The sequence below is a fragment of the Rhinatrema bivittatum genome, chromosome 1 (assembly GCF_901001135.1).
Source record: "Rhinatrema bivittatum chromosome 1, aRhiBiv1.1, whole genome shotgun sequence".
In the NCBI taxonomy this organism is placed as follows: Eukaryota; Metazoa; Chordata; class Amphibia; order Gymnophiona; family Rhinatrematidae; genus Rhinatrema; species Rhinatrema bivittatum.
Window position 1 is genome coordinate 214,766,642 of NC_042615.1, and position 16,207 is coordinate 214,782,848.

At 41.7% G+C, this 16,207-nt stretch overlaps 1 protein-coding gene across 3 annotated transcripts in view; it reads right to left on the minus strand.

Annotated features, from left to right (window-relative positions):
- Positions 1–16,207, minus strand: part of AFAP1 (actin filament associated protein 1) — a 440,313-nt gene that overhangs the window by 21,383 nt on the left and 402,723 nt on the right. For all 3 annotated transcript variants that reach the window (XM_029591685.1, XM_029591691.1, XM_029591678.1), the window contains 2 exons: positions 8,919–9,036; positions 3,046–3,160 (listed from right to left, as the gene is read on the minus strand). In XM_029591685.1, the coding sequence (XP_029447545.1) occupies positions 3,046–3,160; positions 8,919–9,036 (233 nt within the window). The remainder of the gene's footprint in view (positions 1–3,045; positions 3,161–8,918; positions 9,037–16,207) is intronic.

Here is a 16,207-nt window from a genome sequence, read left to right on the forward strand (position 1 = left end):
GCATATTTTTGGCACGTCTATAATGTTTTAGCTATCCTAATTAATTTCTATTACTATATGTGCCTTTATGTGAACCGTTGTGATGGTTAATTTACTGAACGACGGTAGAGAAAAGTTTTTAAATAAATAAATAAACTCTACAGAATATTCAAGAATATTTGCATACAATTGAGGCAGTGGGAATGTAAATCTCTCTCCTCCATATTCAATAGGGATATCCTGAATTCCCGACTGGTTAGGGGCCATCAAGGATCAGAGGATGCCCACCCCCTGCAACGTACGAGAAGTCCACTACAGGGTATGTTGATTAAGAGTACCACCAGAATATCCACACATTATTTCAGACAATGCTATTGGTAAAAAATCTTGTAACATCGCGCATAAGTTACAACAATTTTTAAATCAGGCCTATGTGAATAAATCAGCTTTGAAAATGATCCCAGCAAATACCCCCGCAGAAGTTACATCTGCTAAAACAGCTGCACAAATTTCCTGTGACAATGCATGCACATAGGGATAAATATTCCAAAGGTTGCGGATGGCAAAATGAGCATATATGCGGCAAATAGCATGTATGCATGCACATCAAACATGCGTAAATAAAGGTCCGCATGCAAACATACATGTGCAAACAAGGGGTAGTTCGGGGCATTTCATGGTGGAGCCAACATACATGCACAGAGACTTATGCAGGTAGATCTGGAAACTTTCACCTTCTAATTATCTTGCATAATGATCTCAAACATGTTTATATTATAGTATTGGCTGGATGGGGGGGGGGGGGGAGTTCAGGCTGAAAAGTCAGGAGGGTCTCGATGACCTGAAGATGAACTGGGCGAACGGGTGGAAGCTTTGAAAAATGGGTTAATTTCCTTTAGAAAATTTGTGACTTAACATGCGGGAATAGGGACTTACGCAGAAAATCCTACTTAATTTTTGCGCGTGAATGTTCTGTGCTCGGGAACAGTAACTTTCAAACCAGTGCCTGGGCCCATTTTGGCGCATGTGCGTTGGCACAAGCCCAGATACGCAGTTATTTTCGATGCATGCACGTTGCAAAATAGCCTGGCTGCGTGCACATGTGCGGCTAATTTTAAGTGGGTGCGGCGCCTAGGCACGCAAACACGGAGTCTGATCGCGCAAGTCAGGGTATCTTATAACAGGCGCACATCCACGACATTGCCAGTTTCACCAGTTTGCCCAGTTAAGAGCTAGGTCCTCCAAACCCCTCTGGTTTGATAGCCTGCACACCCCCTCAGATACCCCAGATCCTTTAAACCCAGCAGAAATGGCGAATTTCTTTTCTTTCTAAAGTGACACCTCCTCCATAGCAGAAGTAGAGTAATGCGGCAGTGGATCTGGGAGTGCACCGGGGCGCCTACGTATTTAAGCGTATATCTCTTGGCCGTGCCCTGAAAACCCCATGCCCCATCCTGACCACACCGCACCCCTTTTTGAAATCAAGTGAGATGTGCACGTAGCTGGTCAGTTTTTAAATTAGGTCGGCACACATAAGCCTGACTTGTACGTGCATCCCCTAATTTATGTGCATGCTGGGCTTTTTTTTTTTTTTATAATTTATTGTTTATTGACACAGCCATGGATAAGAACATCATACAATCAATTGAAGGAGTTGAAACCGTATACAGGGTGGTCATTGCACGCTAAATTAACATCACTTACAGAATGTTACTGTACCGAATCAATTTCTTGAAATCACGTAACTAGTATGGCCAAACAACATGGCATTGATCCTAGCAATGGTGTGGCATTAGACGAGCTACATTACAATAAAATGAAAGAAAATAAAGTGTGTGAATTGAACAATAAACAGAGCTGTAGTGTGTCTTGCTCATTTCTTAATCTTCATTGCCATCCGCACTATATAGTGTGTGTTTATTTCCTTTTATAAGCAAATGTAAGTAAACAAATGTAAATACATAAATCTCCCCCATCATCTCCCCACCCATCTATCCCCCCCCCAGGTGTGTCCACTAGAGCTAAAATTCACCTTTTAATTTTAAAATAGATTGGAAAAATAAGAGAGAGAGAGACTATCTACAAAGCCCTCACAGTAGGGAAGTATTTATATCTCAATAGGAGGGCCATTTAATAGGTTGAGGTGAGGTGTTGGTGGTGGTTTCGGGGCCAGTTTTGCATGTAGAGTGAGATGACCGAACAGCACTGTACACCTTTGGTGAAGATTTGACATCATTTGGCGTGAGGAAAATCTCACAAAGATGAAATTTGGCACTATGTTATTTCACCCTAGCTTGTTGGTACCATCTGGGTTGGCGCGTGCACGGGGGCATTGAAAATAGCAATTTGCATGCAGCGACTAAATCGGGCCTCCCCCAGTTCCCTACCAGCGGACTGGGAGGGAACTTTCCTACCCCCCCTACCTATCCTCCCCCTCTTTCCCTCAACTCCTTTGAAGGCCCTACATTTTTCTCCCGCGCAGAGGATTAAAAATCAGGCCTTATCAGGTAGATTTTGTAAGGTGCGCTCACACGTCCATGTGCACGCGCTTCCCGGTGCTCACGTTATAAAATTGGCAGGCTGCGCGCACATGTGCACCAGATTTTATAATCCACGCGCGCAAGGGGGGGGTAAACTTCTGCAAATTTGTGCGGCTACGCATCACGGCCTTCCCCAGTTCCCTACCCCCTACCCTAACCTCCCTTCCCCTTTCCTCCCCAACCCCTAAATCCAACCGATTCTTCTTTTCTTTTTGTTGTTTCAATACTTACCTGAAGTAAGGGTTGCCGGCGCGCAATGGTCCGGGACAGCGATGAATGGCGCTGTCCCAACCCACCCCCCCACCCCCCCACTTGGAAGAGGCCTGGCTCTTGTGTGCATAACAGGAGTTACGCGCGCAGCTGGGCCTCTCTAAAGTGCGAGCGGTGGGCGCAAGGCCCAGCCACACGCATTAACCCCCGTTTTCCCCGCGCGCAGGGGATTAAAAATCAGGCCTTTAGCCTTATAAATATCCATTTTACTAAGGAATTCAAGTTAAGGAGCTTTCATGAACATGCACACGCTTACTTGATGGAGTACGTTTCACGCTTGTGGCTGGATTTGGCTTCTTTTGTTGGTTGCTGGCAGTTCTGCCTTTCAATGCAATCCCGTTGGCTGCTAGAGGGGGTTTCTTGCCTTTAAACTGTTCGAAACAAAACATAAGAACTATTATGGTTTTACCTCATACCACTTTTTTCTTTTTTTACACAGCTTTCCCATGGTTTCAGTCAAAGCTCAGACATCTCTACAGAATTACATCCAAACCTGCGCTCTTCAGAACCTCACAGATCCCAGTGCCACTGAACTCACAATTTAAGAGAGCAACATTTTCCATCTCCAACCCTACTTCTACTATGCCATGAGGAAAAAGACAAATAAATTGCAATACCTTTAAAAAAAAAAAAAAAAAAAGTTCAAATGTCCATTCTTTGTCAACATATTTGCCTGATACTGCTTTTGTTGGCCACTTTTGTTGCACGGTATTGATTTGCTTACTACTCTTGAACTTCTCACTTCCTGGCCCTCCCTCATTTATCTCCTTCCTATTTATTTTTCTTTCTTAGATACATGATAAAATTGGCTCAACAAAATCTAGCCTGCCCCCCCCCCAAAAACAGCTGTTCTAATTACTATATGTGTAAAAAATATTGGTTTATCATCATAAAACAAACATAGCAAGTTCCTTAGCAATCCCCAGTGATGCTAAATTAAGCATTATAATTTACAGATATGTTTATGTTCATACACAAACATGGCTACCTTTCATGTGACACTGCTTGGGACCAAATAAGCACAGACTCATTATTTTAATTGCCTAATGACAACGGATTGCATGCTATGCAAAACGGGGCGATTAGTAATGCCTGATTTCAAAATGCATTTGCATGCTTAAAACTGGGTTTTACGCATTTAAATGCGCTTTAACCGTGTTAAGTAGACTTTTGAAAATTGCTACAATATGTGCCATTGAATTGTCCATAGGATCTACTCACATAAGTACACTTTACATTCGTAAATGGCTTTTGAAAATTGCTCCAATAGTATATTATATTTGCATGTGTAACTCCTTTGAAAATTACCTCCTTAGGGCCTGATTTTAAAAAGCATTTACATAATTAAAATTGGGTTTTACACTTGTAAATGTACTTTATCTTGTAAGTGGGCTTTTCAAAATTGATACAATACATGCTATTGAGTTGTCCATAGGATTTGCTCACATACGTGCACTTTACACATGTAAATGGCTTTTTGAAATTGCTATGATAATGTGTTACATTTACACTTGTAACTCCTTTTTAAATTACCCTTATACAGGTGAATTTTCAAAAGCAATTTACGTGTTTAAAGTGCATGTACGCAAGCAAATCCTATGGACAATTCAATGGCATATATTGTAGCAATTTTCAAAAACCCACTTATATGGCTAAAGTGCATTTACTCCAGTAAAACCCAGTTTTACCAATGTAAATGCTTTTTAAAATCAGGCCCTTAGTGTTTTGATCTCAGAACATTTTCAAGAAAAGGCTTTTTTTTTTTTTTTTAAAGTGTCAAAAATGCTAAAAGAACATTGTGAGGAAATAGTGGAGAAAATGGGTACAAATCAGTCCTCAATGAATCAAACAGGTAGGAAAATCCTAGGGATAGAAGATGAGCAAAATTAGCAGGTGCACCTATGTGTTATCATAGAAATAAGTGACACGAGCCCATTGAATATAAATAAGAGAATGCCACCTAAAATACAATATTAAAGACAAAATCAGGTGTTACTCACAAATAACAAAAGTCCACAGTGTGAACACCTTTTTGAGATTGGTGCCAGACTTGCAGTTAGTATAGCTGTGTTTCAAAAAGGATTGGATAAGTTCTTGGAGGAGAAGTCCATTACCTGCTATTAAGTTCACTTAGAGAATAGCCACTGCCATTAGCAATGGTTACATGGAATAGGCTTAGTTTTGGGTACTTGCCAAGTTCTTATGGCCTGGATTGGCCACTGTTGGAAACAGGATGCTGGGCTTGATGGACCCTTGGTCTGACCCAGTATCACATTTTCTTATGTTCTTATGTTCTTTGCTCTTGGATTTAATAATGTTAACTGCATTTCTTTCAAATCATTGGGCAATGGTCCATCCTGGATTTCTTTGACTATCTTCCATCAACATTCTGCTTGGATTTTTCAAATATATATTTTTAAATATTTTTATCCAAATATTCCTCTGGAGCAGGCATTCATACCGAAACTTGGCCATGTTGGGAGTTCATTTTGTATTATCAAAGAACCTTTTTTTTTCTTTTACCTATGAACAGTTATCCCAGGTTAAACACTATGGGGTAGATTTTCAAAGGGTTAACGGCTTAAGATACGCGCGTAAACCCTGGAAACCTACCCCTGCGCGCGCCAAGCCTATTTTGCATAGGCTCGGCGGTGCGCGCAAGCCCCGGGACGCGTGTATGTCCCGGGGCTTTGAAAAAGGGGCCTGTGTCGGGGCATGGCCTGCTGGCGCGCGCAAGTTATGCCAATAAGGTAAGGGTGGGGATTTAGGTAGGACTGGGGGGTGGGTTAGATAGGGGAAGGGAGGGAAAGGTGGAGGGGAGCACAAAAAAATTCCCTCCAAGGCCGCTCCGATTTTGGAGCGGCCTTGGAGGGAACGGGGAAAGCCATTGGGGCTTCCCTTGGGCTCGGTGCGCACAAGGTGCACAAGTGTGCACACCCTGGCGCACGCCGACCCTGGATTTTATAACATGCGCGCAGCACTGTGCGCATGTTATAAAATCAGGTGTACATTTGTGCGCGCCGGGTAGCACGCACACATGTACCCCGCGCGCTTAAATTTTAAAATCAGCCCCTAAGGAGGTAATTTTCAAAAGGGCTTTTGAAAATTGCTTATGAAACATGTAACTCCTTTAAAAATTCACACCTATATTTTGTCTTTAATGCTGTACTTTAGGTTGTATTATCTTTCATGTTGTTTATAATATTTATAATTTTTATTTAATTTTCACAGGCTCATTTATTTCTAAGATGATACACAAATGCACCTGTTTGTTAGGTTCATCTTCTATGCCTGAGATCTGCCTACTTGTTTGGTGCATCCAGTATTGATTTACATCCATTTTCCCTTCTACCTCCTGCCTTTTTTTGCATGGCATATGTTGTGGTTCATTGTCTCTCTTTTGTTTCAATGAAAGATTGTGAATATCAATTCTCACACTCCATACTATACTCCAATCACATTACTTTAGCCAGGACATATACATTGCAATCTCTCAGTTAACTGCACCTTAAATTAATTTTCATCTTTAAGAACAGCCAATCCTCCTTCAAAGATTTCAGTACATATTATGAGGGCAAGTTTCAAAAGGATGTAGCAGGATAAGTAAAGAGTTAACCAGATAGATCCAAGGGGCTGATAATTGTCCTCTGCCACGCAGGTAAATATAGCCACCAAGTCTCATTTATATTTTCCCACGGAGAAAGAGCTGTCCTGTGGTCGGTCGGGGAAGGGAGGGAGAGAACACATGCATGTGTAATTCATTTTCAAATATGAGTGCACACTTCCCAGTGCACAGCCAGCCTGCAGAAATAGAAGTGTGAGGTCTACAGGTACTTTTGTAACCGTGTACCTTGTAGCTAATTTTCAAAGAGAAACCACCCACGTAGTTCATCTTAGAACACTAGCTATACGCTACACGGCTACAAAAAGTACCCATGAGCCCAGCACCTAGGGGGCCTACTGAAATTGCCCCCCCTCTGCATGTGTTCCAAGAAACACTGACATCTAGTGGGTAGTATTAGGCAGATACCCTTGCTTGTCAGACATGGATCATAATATGTGGATCCTTCCCCAAAGAGCTGGTCCTATTTGCAACGATCCTTCCCCAAAGAGCTGGTCCTATTTGCAACGATGCACACACAGAACCGGCATTCCAAACTCTAGATCAGGGGTGGGGCAATTCCAGTCCTCGAGGGCCACAAACCTGTCGAGGTTTTAGGATATCCTAATGAATATGCATGACATAGATTTGCATACAACTGAGGCAGAGTGCATGCAAATCTCTCTCATGCATATTCATTAGGGATATCCTGAAAACCAGACTGGTTTGTGGCCCTCGAGGACCGGAACTGCCCCACCCCTGCTCTAGATCAATAAAACATCCATTGCTTTTTCTCCATTCAAAAGGTTGTTATCCATAGCAATGACACTATCCAAAGTGCAGTATGAAAAAAAACATTCAAAACAAGACTGAACTTTAACTTTCAAAGACAGAAGATTAGCTAGCAAGGTTGAGGCTTGTATCAGACATCCTGTGACAGATCATTTGCTCCAACATTAAGGCTGGAGAAGAATAGCACTGCGAAAACCCAGTGCATAACACAAGGCACGCCACAAGAGGAGGAAACATTTTTTCATGAAGTAGTGCTCACATCAGATTATGAGCCTATATGATGATACTGCAAGAACAAAATAATTTAATGCAAGATATCTACATCTGTGACAAGCAAGCCTTAGTTTGTGCTAAAAAGCTGTAGTGCATTGTACCTGAGGCTGCAGCCCGACAGATCCCCTCCCCACAGCAGAGGTGTTAGTGACAGACTGAGCAGAAGACAGACTGGATGAGACAGGAGATTTGTAGTGGTTAGAGGGCAGTTTGTCAGCAGAAAACCTATTGGCCTTTCGATCAGCAGGTGGGTAGCGCGCAAAGATTTTTGGAGACGGCAAGTTATCGTATAGGCTTGCACTATCATAGAACACGTCTTCTCCCTTGCGTCTGCTATGAGAAGCAGGAAAATCATCTTCTGGTTCCCACTGCAATACACACACTTCTCTGATTAACATCGCCATGCAAAAGCAAAGCAGAATGCAATAATTAGCCAGTTAACACAAATTTTTAAACAAATTCTACACCTTGTCAATGAATTTTTTTTCTTTTTTTTTAGCAAAGCAAGTCATACGCAGTTTTGCATGCAGATCAGAGATCAGACAACAGGAGCACAAAAACCTTCCAACCCAGGGAAGCTCAGCATCCTCCATGCAGTTGTGAATACTCACTCTTGTCTGTCCTTACAGCAGCCACGTCTCCGAAGCTCTGCACATCACTTGTAGATAGTCTCAGTGATGCTTTGAGGTGAGACACTGCACTGTAAGCATTGCCAGTTTCTCCCTTTTATCATTATGGGATCACACTACCTTATGACACCTGTGCACACACAATGGTTGGTTGCTAACCTGAAAGATTGCTCATCTACCCACACTCGATGAGGAAAGGCAACTAAAGCTAGATTTTGATAAGGAGAGATATCCTATGAGTGGCTAAGCTTCTGCAATTAGCAGCTGGAATATATCCTGGCTATGTGCACTGGAATAACTGGGCAGACTGCATTGCCTCAATGGTCTTTTTCTGCTGTCATCTGCTCTGTTATTATGTAAAACTAGCTGCAGTTTGTTGTTCACTGTCACAGTCACGGCTTCTCAGTCCTGTCACTCACTGCTTTGCAGTGTTAGCTGTTATATTGTTCTAATGTTTTTTTGTAATTATTATTTTTATTTCTTCCAGATTTTTCTTTGGCAGAAACTGACAAAAGCACAATTATTATTCCCTTTCTGCTGTAACAATTTTTTTTAAAACACATTTGTTGGCTCCTAGCCTGTTATAGAGGGGGACAAATGGGTATCTAAACTAACCGGGCAAAAACAGTCACTGGACATGTTGCCACATAATCACTTTAAATGGCGCACTGAAAATATTCATTCACACTCAAGAGATTCCTGAGCACACAGGGCAGAAAGTTTTACTTCATTCTGGCATCTGCCCATTGGTGCTAAATTAGTTGTTAACAGTTTCCAGATTCTTTTCTTTCAACACATGCAAAGCATTCCCACTAGATAAGATTTCATGCTTACCGATCCGTTTATACATGGCACATCATCATAGTGGAGGGCCATTCCGCTGGGATGGGCGTAGCCGTTGGAAGGGCTTTCCCGATACGGGATGGCGGATACACCTCGTCTGTTCATGAAACTAAATTATAGAAAGAAAGAAAATGTACGCTATCATTCTGGCAATACAGCATGAATGGAGGTGAGCCCCAAACAGCAACCTTTCCATAATTTACAATCTAAAACCCTGGGCTATTCTTCCTCATTTCCCATAACGTACAGTACTGCTTAAAATTCGGCACAAGTAGTTGCAGTAATACTCTAAGTATTTCTTCTGATTGTACTGAGAAGTTGAGTACTGTGAGGTATGCAGTCTAAAGACATACATTAAGGTAGTCAGCTATATCTACTGCAGTGAACAACAGTTACTAATGATTCTGGCTGGCTTTGCTGCCATTATATCCCTCAGGCCTTTGCTGCAGAGGAGAGATTTTGAATCTCCATAGAGAAGTCTTCCGAGTCACATCCTATGTAACACAGAAAAGGATACAACCTCATAAAAAACATTCAGAAAAGGCCTGCTAATGCTCGCAACTTAGAATTTGGCCTTAATATGACTTATGCCTGGATAAGACCAGTCGATTACCAGGTTCCTGTATAAAAGAGATTTCTCTAAGCACAGGTGCAAGGCCATTGACTAAACTGCTGAAGATTAACGTCTCTTATTTTGAAAAGAAACAAAAATTCACATAGGTGGCTGAGTTGTGAGGCATGTTTTGGCAGCCAGTTGGCTACTTTGTCTCTGTAGAATGAATTCTAATTTCCCACAGACCCAATTAAGTGAACAATGCTGATAACGCATGCATGGCAACAGAGGCATTATGTAAGTGTTTCCCCTCACTGTGTGAGTGCTGTTGTACATTTAATCCATAAATTCACATATCAAAACCCTGTACAAGCAGAGAAAACGATTTACACATTTTTCAACTTTGCTGAAAAAAAAAATGCAATTAAAAAAGTGATTAGAAAACAAATAAGATGGCTAAAGGATCTGTCGCATTCTCTGCCCTGCATCAATGGCTATGTTCCTGCCCTGTACAATATCAACCACATCGCATTTTGGCATATCTCACCATAAATGCTAAATAAAACAGTCATGGATTCCCCCCCCCCCCCCCCCCCCCAGCTGCTGTTCCCTTCTCTGCTGTGTGCCACTGGGCCTCTAGTCTCCCTCCTCTTTCACACTGAGCAGGGGTTTCCAGCCTTTCAGGGAGCACGGACCTCTTTAATTTCCGTATGCCACAGCAAAAGAAATAATGAGATGCACTCCAGAATCATTCATAATGTATATACCCTGGACCTAAACTTGAATATGTAGGGAGGGCAATTTACAAAGCTATTTAAAAATTTCCCCTCATAACTGAGGCCATTCCACTGCCAGTCCAGCTGCAATGGGGAAAAGGAAGCAAGCTGGTGCCTTGGCATGACCTGGCAGAAAATCAGCACTGGTACCCGCAGACCTGCAACCTGATTTCCAAAGGGAAAACGCCCACGGGGTTTCCTTTTGAAAACTCAGGCCAGTGGGGGCGAGCCAGTACTTTTGTTCCTGCGTAATTTTCAGCTGTTTGGAAGCAGGTGCAAAGTACATGCGTGAAAGTGTGCACGAGGATTTCAGAATTAAATCCCTGCAGGTACTTTCTCTCCACCATCCTAGCCCTGCTCCTCCCCCTATCCCCCCCCAGGTAAAAGTGTATGTGGTATTCACAGAGCAGGTACATTTATCCTCAATGGCGGGGAATAGCATGTTCCAAAAGGGCCTTTTTACATGGGTGAACAGGTGTTTACCCACATAAAAATTCCCTGAAAATTGACTCCCTTTTAGTCTGCTTTTCATTTATACTTTATTATATTCTTTTATGATTCTTACAAAGACAAACAGAAAATGATAGATACTAAATAACTGAGATTTTAGAAAAAGGTGGCTAATGAAATCTCCATGTCTGTCTGTGTTTCCACCTAAATAACTTGTGTGTTTAATGCCACATCCATGTCTCGTCCTCGATTCCTGGCAGTCATCTTTCCCTTCTTCCCTCCTGGACCATGGTGACCCGGTATCCCTCCCTCTCTACCGCTGTCCAGCAGGATTTCCTGGTGGTCCTCTCCTCCTCTCCCCTGATAGGCTGCCATCCCTCTCACTTCCCTTACCAGGACAATCATGGATATCTATCTCCTCTTTATCCTCCATTTCTTCCTTCATTCCTGCCTCGTTCATTCTCCCCTCTGGCTTTCCCCTCATGCTGCCAAACCTCAGTCTCGTTTCCTCCTTTCTTACTTTGAGCCATTTTACTTACGTTTCTGGTTCAGCTTTCCTCTCTTTCTCTGTCAGACCAGTGGCAGTAATGGGCGCTGTGATAACCCATATATACCTCCTACCTCTATGCAATTTCATTTCAAACCTAGGCATTACTTTCTTTTTATACGCTGATGACATCCAACTGTTAATTCCAATAACCTCCACCATTGAAGATGCAATCTGCCTCACTAAAAAACACCTTAACTCAATCAAATCATTTTTAATCCAGCTAAAACTATGCCTAAACATGAACAAGACTGAATGTATCCTATTAAAAAGAAACAACCGGGAACAAACAGATCAAATTACCCTCTTCTCAATTGACAACATCAATATCCAACTAAAGAACACTGTTAGAGACCTAGGAATGTGGATTGACAATGAACTAAATCTCAAAACATGCATAGCTAAAAAAACCAGAGAAGGTTTCCACAAACTGCACATACTCAAACACCTAAAACCTTTACTATATCCAAATGATTTCAGAACTGTTTTACAATCCCTCATCTTCTCTTGTATAGATTACTGTAACGCTCTATTCATCGGTCTCCCCAAATCCACTACTAAACCCCTGCAATTACTGCAAAATGCTGCTGCTCGTGTCCTATCTGGAAAGAAGAAATTTGACCACATCTCACCAACCCTGATGAATCTACATTGGCTACCTATTGCCCATAGAATCAAATACAAATCTTTATCTATTCTTCATATTGAAATATACAAAGATAACATCTTTCCACTTGATTGCATGATTAAACTACACAAACCTCCACGGTCAACAAGAATCTCTAATAAATTGCAATTAATCATTCCCCCTCTATCAGATGCAAGATTATCTAGCACCAGGAATCGAGCGTTCTCTATAGCTGGCCCTATAGAATGGAACTCCTTACCATCTTATCTAAGCTCAATAACGGATACCAAATCCTTCAAAAAAAGAACTTAAAACCTGGCTTTTTAAGCAAGCTTTCACAACCTAAATTAATGTCCACCCTCAGTCTTTGATTTCTCCACTTGTAAGAACCCCTTACCCTCTCATACTATCTCGACTTCCTTCTACTTAACTCTTCCCATTCTGTCCACTCTCTCTTTTCTCCCATTTTTCACCTTGAACCTTACCACTATAATTTCCACAACCCCTTCACTTTTATTTCTCTTTTTTTCATCACTCTTCCTCTCCTTTCTGACTTCTCCATATTAGAACATAAGAACATAAGAAAATGCCATACTGGGTCAGACCAAGGGTCCATCAAGCCCAGCATCCTGTTTCCAACAGTGGCCAATCCAGGCCATAAGAACCTGGCAAGTACCCAAAAACTAAGTCTATTCCATGTAACCATTGCTAATGGCAGTGGCTATTCTCTAAGTGAACCTAATAGCAGGTAATGGACTTCTCCTCCAAGAACTTATCCAATCCTTTTTTAAACACAGCTATACTACCTGCACGAACCACATTCTCTGGCAACAAATTCCAGAGTTTAATTGTGCGTTGAGTAAAAAAGAACTTTCTCCGATTAGTTTTAAATGTGCCCCATGCTAACTTCATGGAGTGTCCCCTAGTCCTTCTACTATCTGAAAGAGTAAATAACCGATTCACATCTACCCGTTCTAGACCTCTCATGATTTTAAACACCTCTATCATATCCCCCCTCAGTCGTCTCTTCTCCAAGCTGAAAAGTCCTAATCTCTTTAGTCTTTCCTCATAGGGGAGTTGTTCCATTCCCCTTATCATTTTGGTAGCCCTTCTCTGTACCTTCTCCATCGCAATTATATCTTTTTTGAGATGCGGCGACCAGAATTGTACACAGTATTCAAGGTGCGGTCTCACCATGGAGCGATACAGAGGCATTATGACATTTTCCGTTTTATTCATCATTCCTTTTCTAATAATTCCCAACATTCTGTTTGCTTTTTTGACTGCCGCAGCACACTGAACCGACGATTTCAATGTGTTATCCACTATGACACCTAGATCTCTTTCTTGGGTTGTAGCACCTAATATGGAACCCAACATCGTGTAATTATAGCATGGGTTATTTTTCCCTATATGCATCACCTTGCACTTTTCCACATTAAATTTCATCTGCCATTTGGATGCCCAATTTTCCAGTCTCACAAGGTCTTCCTGCAATTTATCACAATCTGCTTGTGATTTAACTACTCTGCACAATTTTGTGTCATCTGCAAATTTGATTATCTCACTCGTCGTATTTCTTTCCAGATCATTTATAAATATATTGAACAGTAAGGGTCCCAATACAGATCCCTGAGGCACTCCACTGTCCACTCCCTTCCACTGAGAAAATTGCCCATTTAATCCTACTCTCTGTTTCCTGTCTTTTAGCCAGTTTGCAATCCACGAAAGGACATCGCCACCTATCCCATGACTTTTTACTTTTCCTAGAAGCCTCTCATGAGGAACTTTGTCAAACGCCTTCTGAAAATCCAAGTATACTATATCTACCGGTTCACCTTTATCCACATGTTTATTAACTCCTTCAAAAAAGTGAAGCAGATTTGTGAGGCAAGACTTGCCCTGGGTAAAGCCATGCTGACTTTGTTCCATTAAACCATGTCTTTCTATATGTTCTGTGATTTTGATGTTTAGAACACTTTCCACTATTTTTCCTGGCACTGAAGTCAGGCTAACCGGTCTGTAGTTTCCCGGATCGCCCCTGGAGCCCTTTTTAAATATTGGGGTTACATTTGCTATCCTCCAGTCTTCAGGTACAATGGATGATTTTAATGATAAGTTACAAATTTTTACTAATAGGTCTGAAATTTCATTTTTTAGTTCCTTCAGAACTCTGGGGTGTATACCATCCGGTCCAGGTGATTTACTACTCTTCAGTTTGTCAATCAGGCCTACCACATCTTCTAGGTTCACCGTGATTTGATTCAGTCCATCTGAATCATTACCCATGAAAACCTTCTCCATTACGGGTACCTCCCCAACATCCTCTTCAGTAAACACCGAAGCAAAGAAATCATTTAATCTTTCCGCGATGGCCTTATCTTCTCTAAGTGCCCCTTTAACCCCTCGATCATCTAAAGGTCCAACTGACTCCCTCACAGGCTTTCTGCTTCGGATATATTTAAAAAAGTTTTTACTGTGAGTTTTTGCCTCTACAGCCAACTTCTTTTCAAATTCTCTCTTAGCCTGTCTTATCAATGTCTTACATTTAACTTGCCAATGTTTATGCTTTATCCTATTTTCTTCTGTTGGATCCTTCTTCCAATTTTTGAATGAAGATCTTTTGGCTAAAATAGCTTCTTTCACCTCCCCTTTTAACCATGCCGGTAATCGTTTTGCCTTCTTTCCACCTTTCTTAATGTGTGGAATACATCTGGACTGTGCTTCTAGAATGGTATTTTTTAACAATGACCACGCCTCTTGGACATTTTTTACTTTTGTAGCTGCTCCTTTCAGTTTTTTTCTAACAATTTTTCTCATTTTATCAAAGTTTCCCTTTTGAAAGTTTAGCACGAGAGCTTTGGATTTGCACACTGTTCCTTTTCCAGTCATTAAATCAAATCTGATCATATTATGATCACTATTGCCAAGCGGCCCCACCACCGTTACCTCTCTCACCAAGTCCTGTGCTCCACTGAGAATTAGATCTAAAATTGCTCCCTCTCTCGTCGGTTCCTGAACCATTTGCTCCATAAAGCTATCATTTATTCCATCCAGGAACGTTATCTCTCTAGCGTGACCCGATGATACATTTACCCAGTCTATATTGGGGTAATTGAAGTCTCCCATTATTACTGCACTACCAATTTGGTTGGCTTCCCTAATTTCTCTTAGCATTTCACTGTCCATCTCACCATCTTGACCAGGTGGACGGTAGTATACCCCTATCACTGTAGTCTTCCCTGATACACAAGGGATTTCTACCCATAAAGATTCAATTTTGTATTTAGTCTCATGCAGGATGTTTATCCTGTTGGACTCTATGCCATCCCGGACATAAAGCGCCACACCTCCTCCCGACTGCTCCTCTCTGTCATTGCGATATAATTTGTACCCCGGTATAGCACTGTCCCATTGGTTATCCTCTTTCCACCATGTCTCTGAGATGCCAATTAAGTCTATGTCATCATTTACTGCTATACATTCTAATTCTCCCATCTTACTTCTTAGACTTCTGGCATTAGCATACAAACATTTCAAAGTTTGTTTTTTGATTGTATTTTTATTCTGCTTTTTAATTGATAGGGATAAGTTAGAATTTTTTAGCTCAGGTGAGTTTTTAGTTACAGGCATTTGGACTACTTTTCTAATTATTGGAACCTCACTGTCGGGATGCCCTAATTCTAGTGCATCATTAGTATCCTTTAAAGATACATCTCTCCGAACCATGCGCTGCTGAGCGACTGTCGGCTTTCCCCTTTGTTCTAGTTTAAAAGCTGCTCTATCTCCTTTTTAAGGGTTAGCGCCAGCAGTCTGGTTCCATCCTGGTTAAGGTGGAGCCCATCCCTTCGGAAGAGACTCCCCCTTCCCCAAAAGGTTCCCCAGTTCCTAACAAAACTGAATCCCTCTTCCTTGCACCATCGTCTCATCCACGCATTGAGACTCCGGAGCTCTGCCTGCCTCTGGTGACCTGCGCGTGGAACAGGGAGCATTTCAGAGAATGCTACCCTGGAGGTTCTGGATTTAATCTTTCTACCTAAGAGCCTAAATTTGGCTTCCAGAACCTCCCTCCCACATTTTCCTATGTCGTTGGTGCCCACGTGTACCACGACAGCCGGCTCCTCCCCAGCACTGTCTAAAATCCTATCTAGGTGACGCGTGAGGTCCGCCACCTTCGCACTTAAGAAAACCCAAATTTATGATACTTACTATAGTTACGTTTTCTAATAATGTTTCTTATCACTCTGCTTTGCTGAGATGTTATTGTTAACACTGATGTTTAAGTTTATATCCACTGTTAAAAATGTTTAATGTATGAAGTTGTTC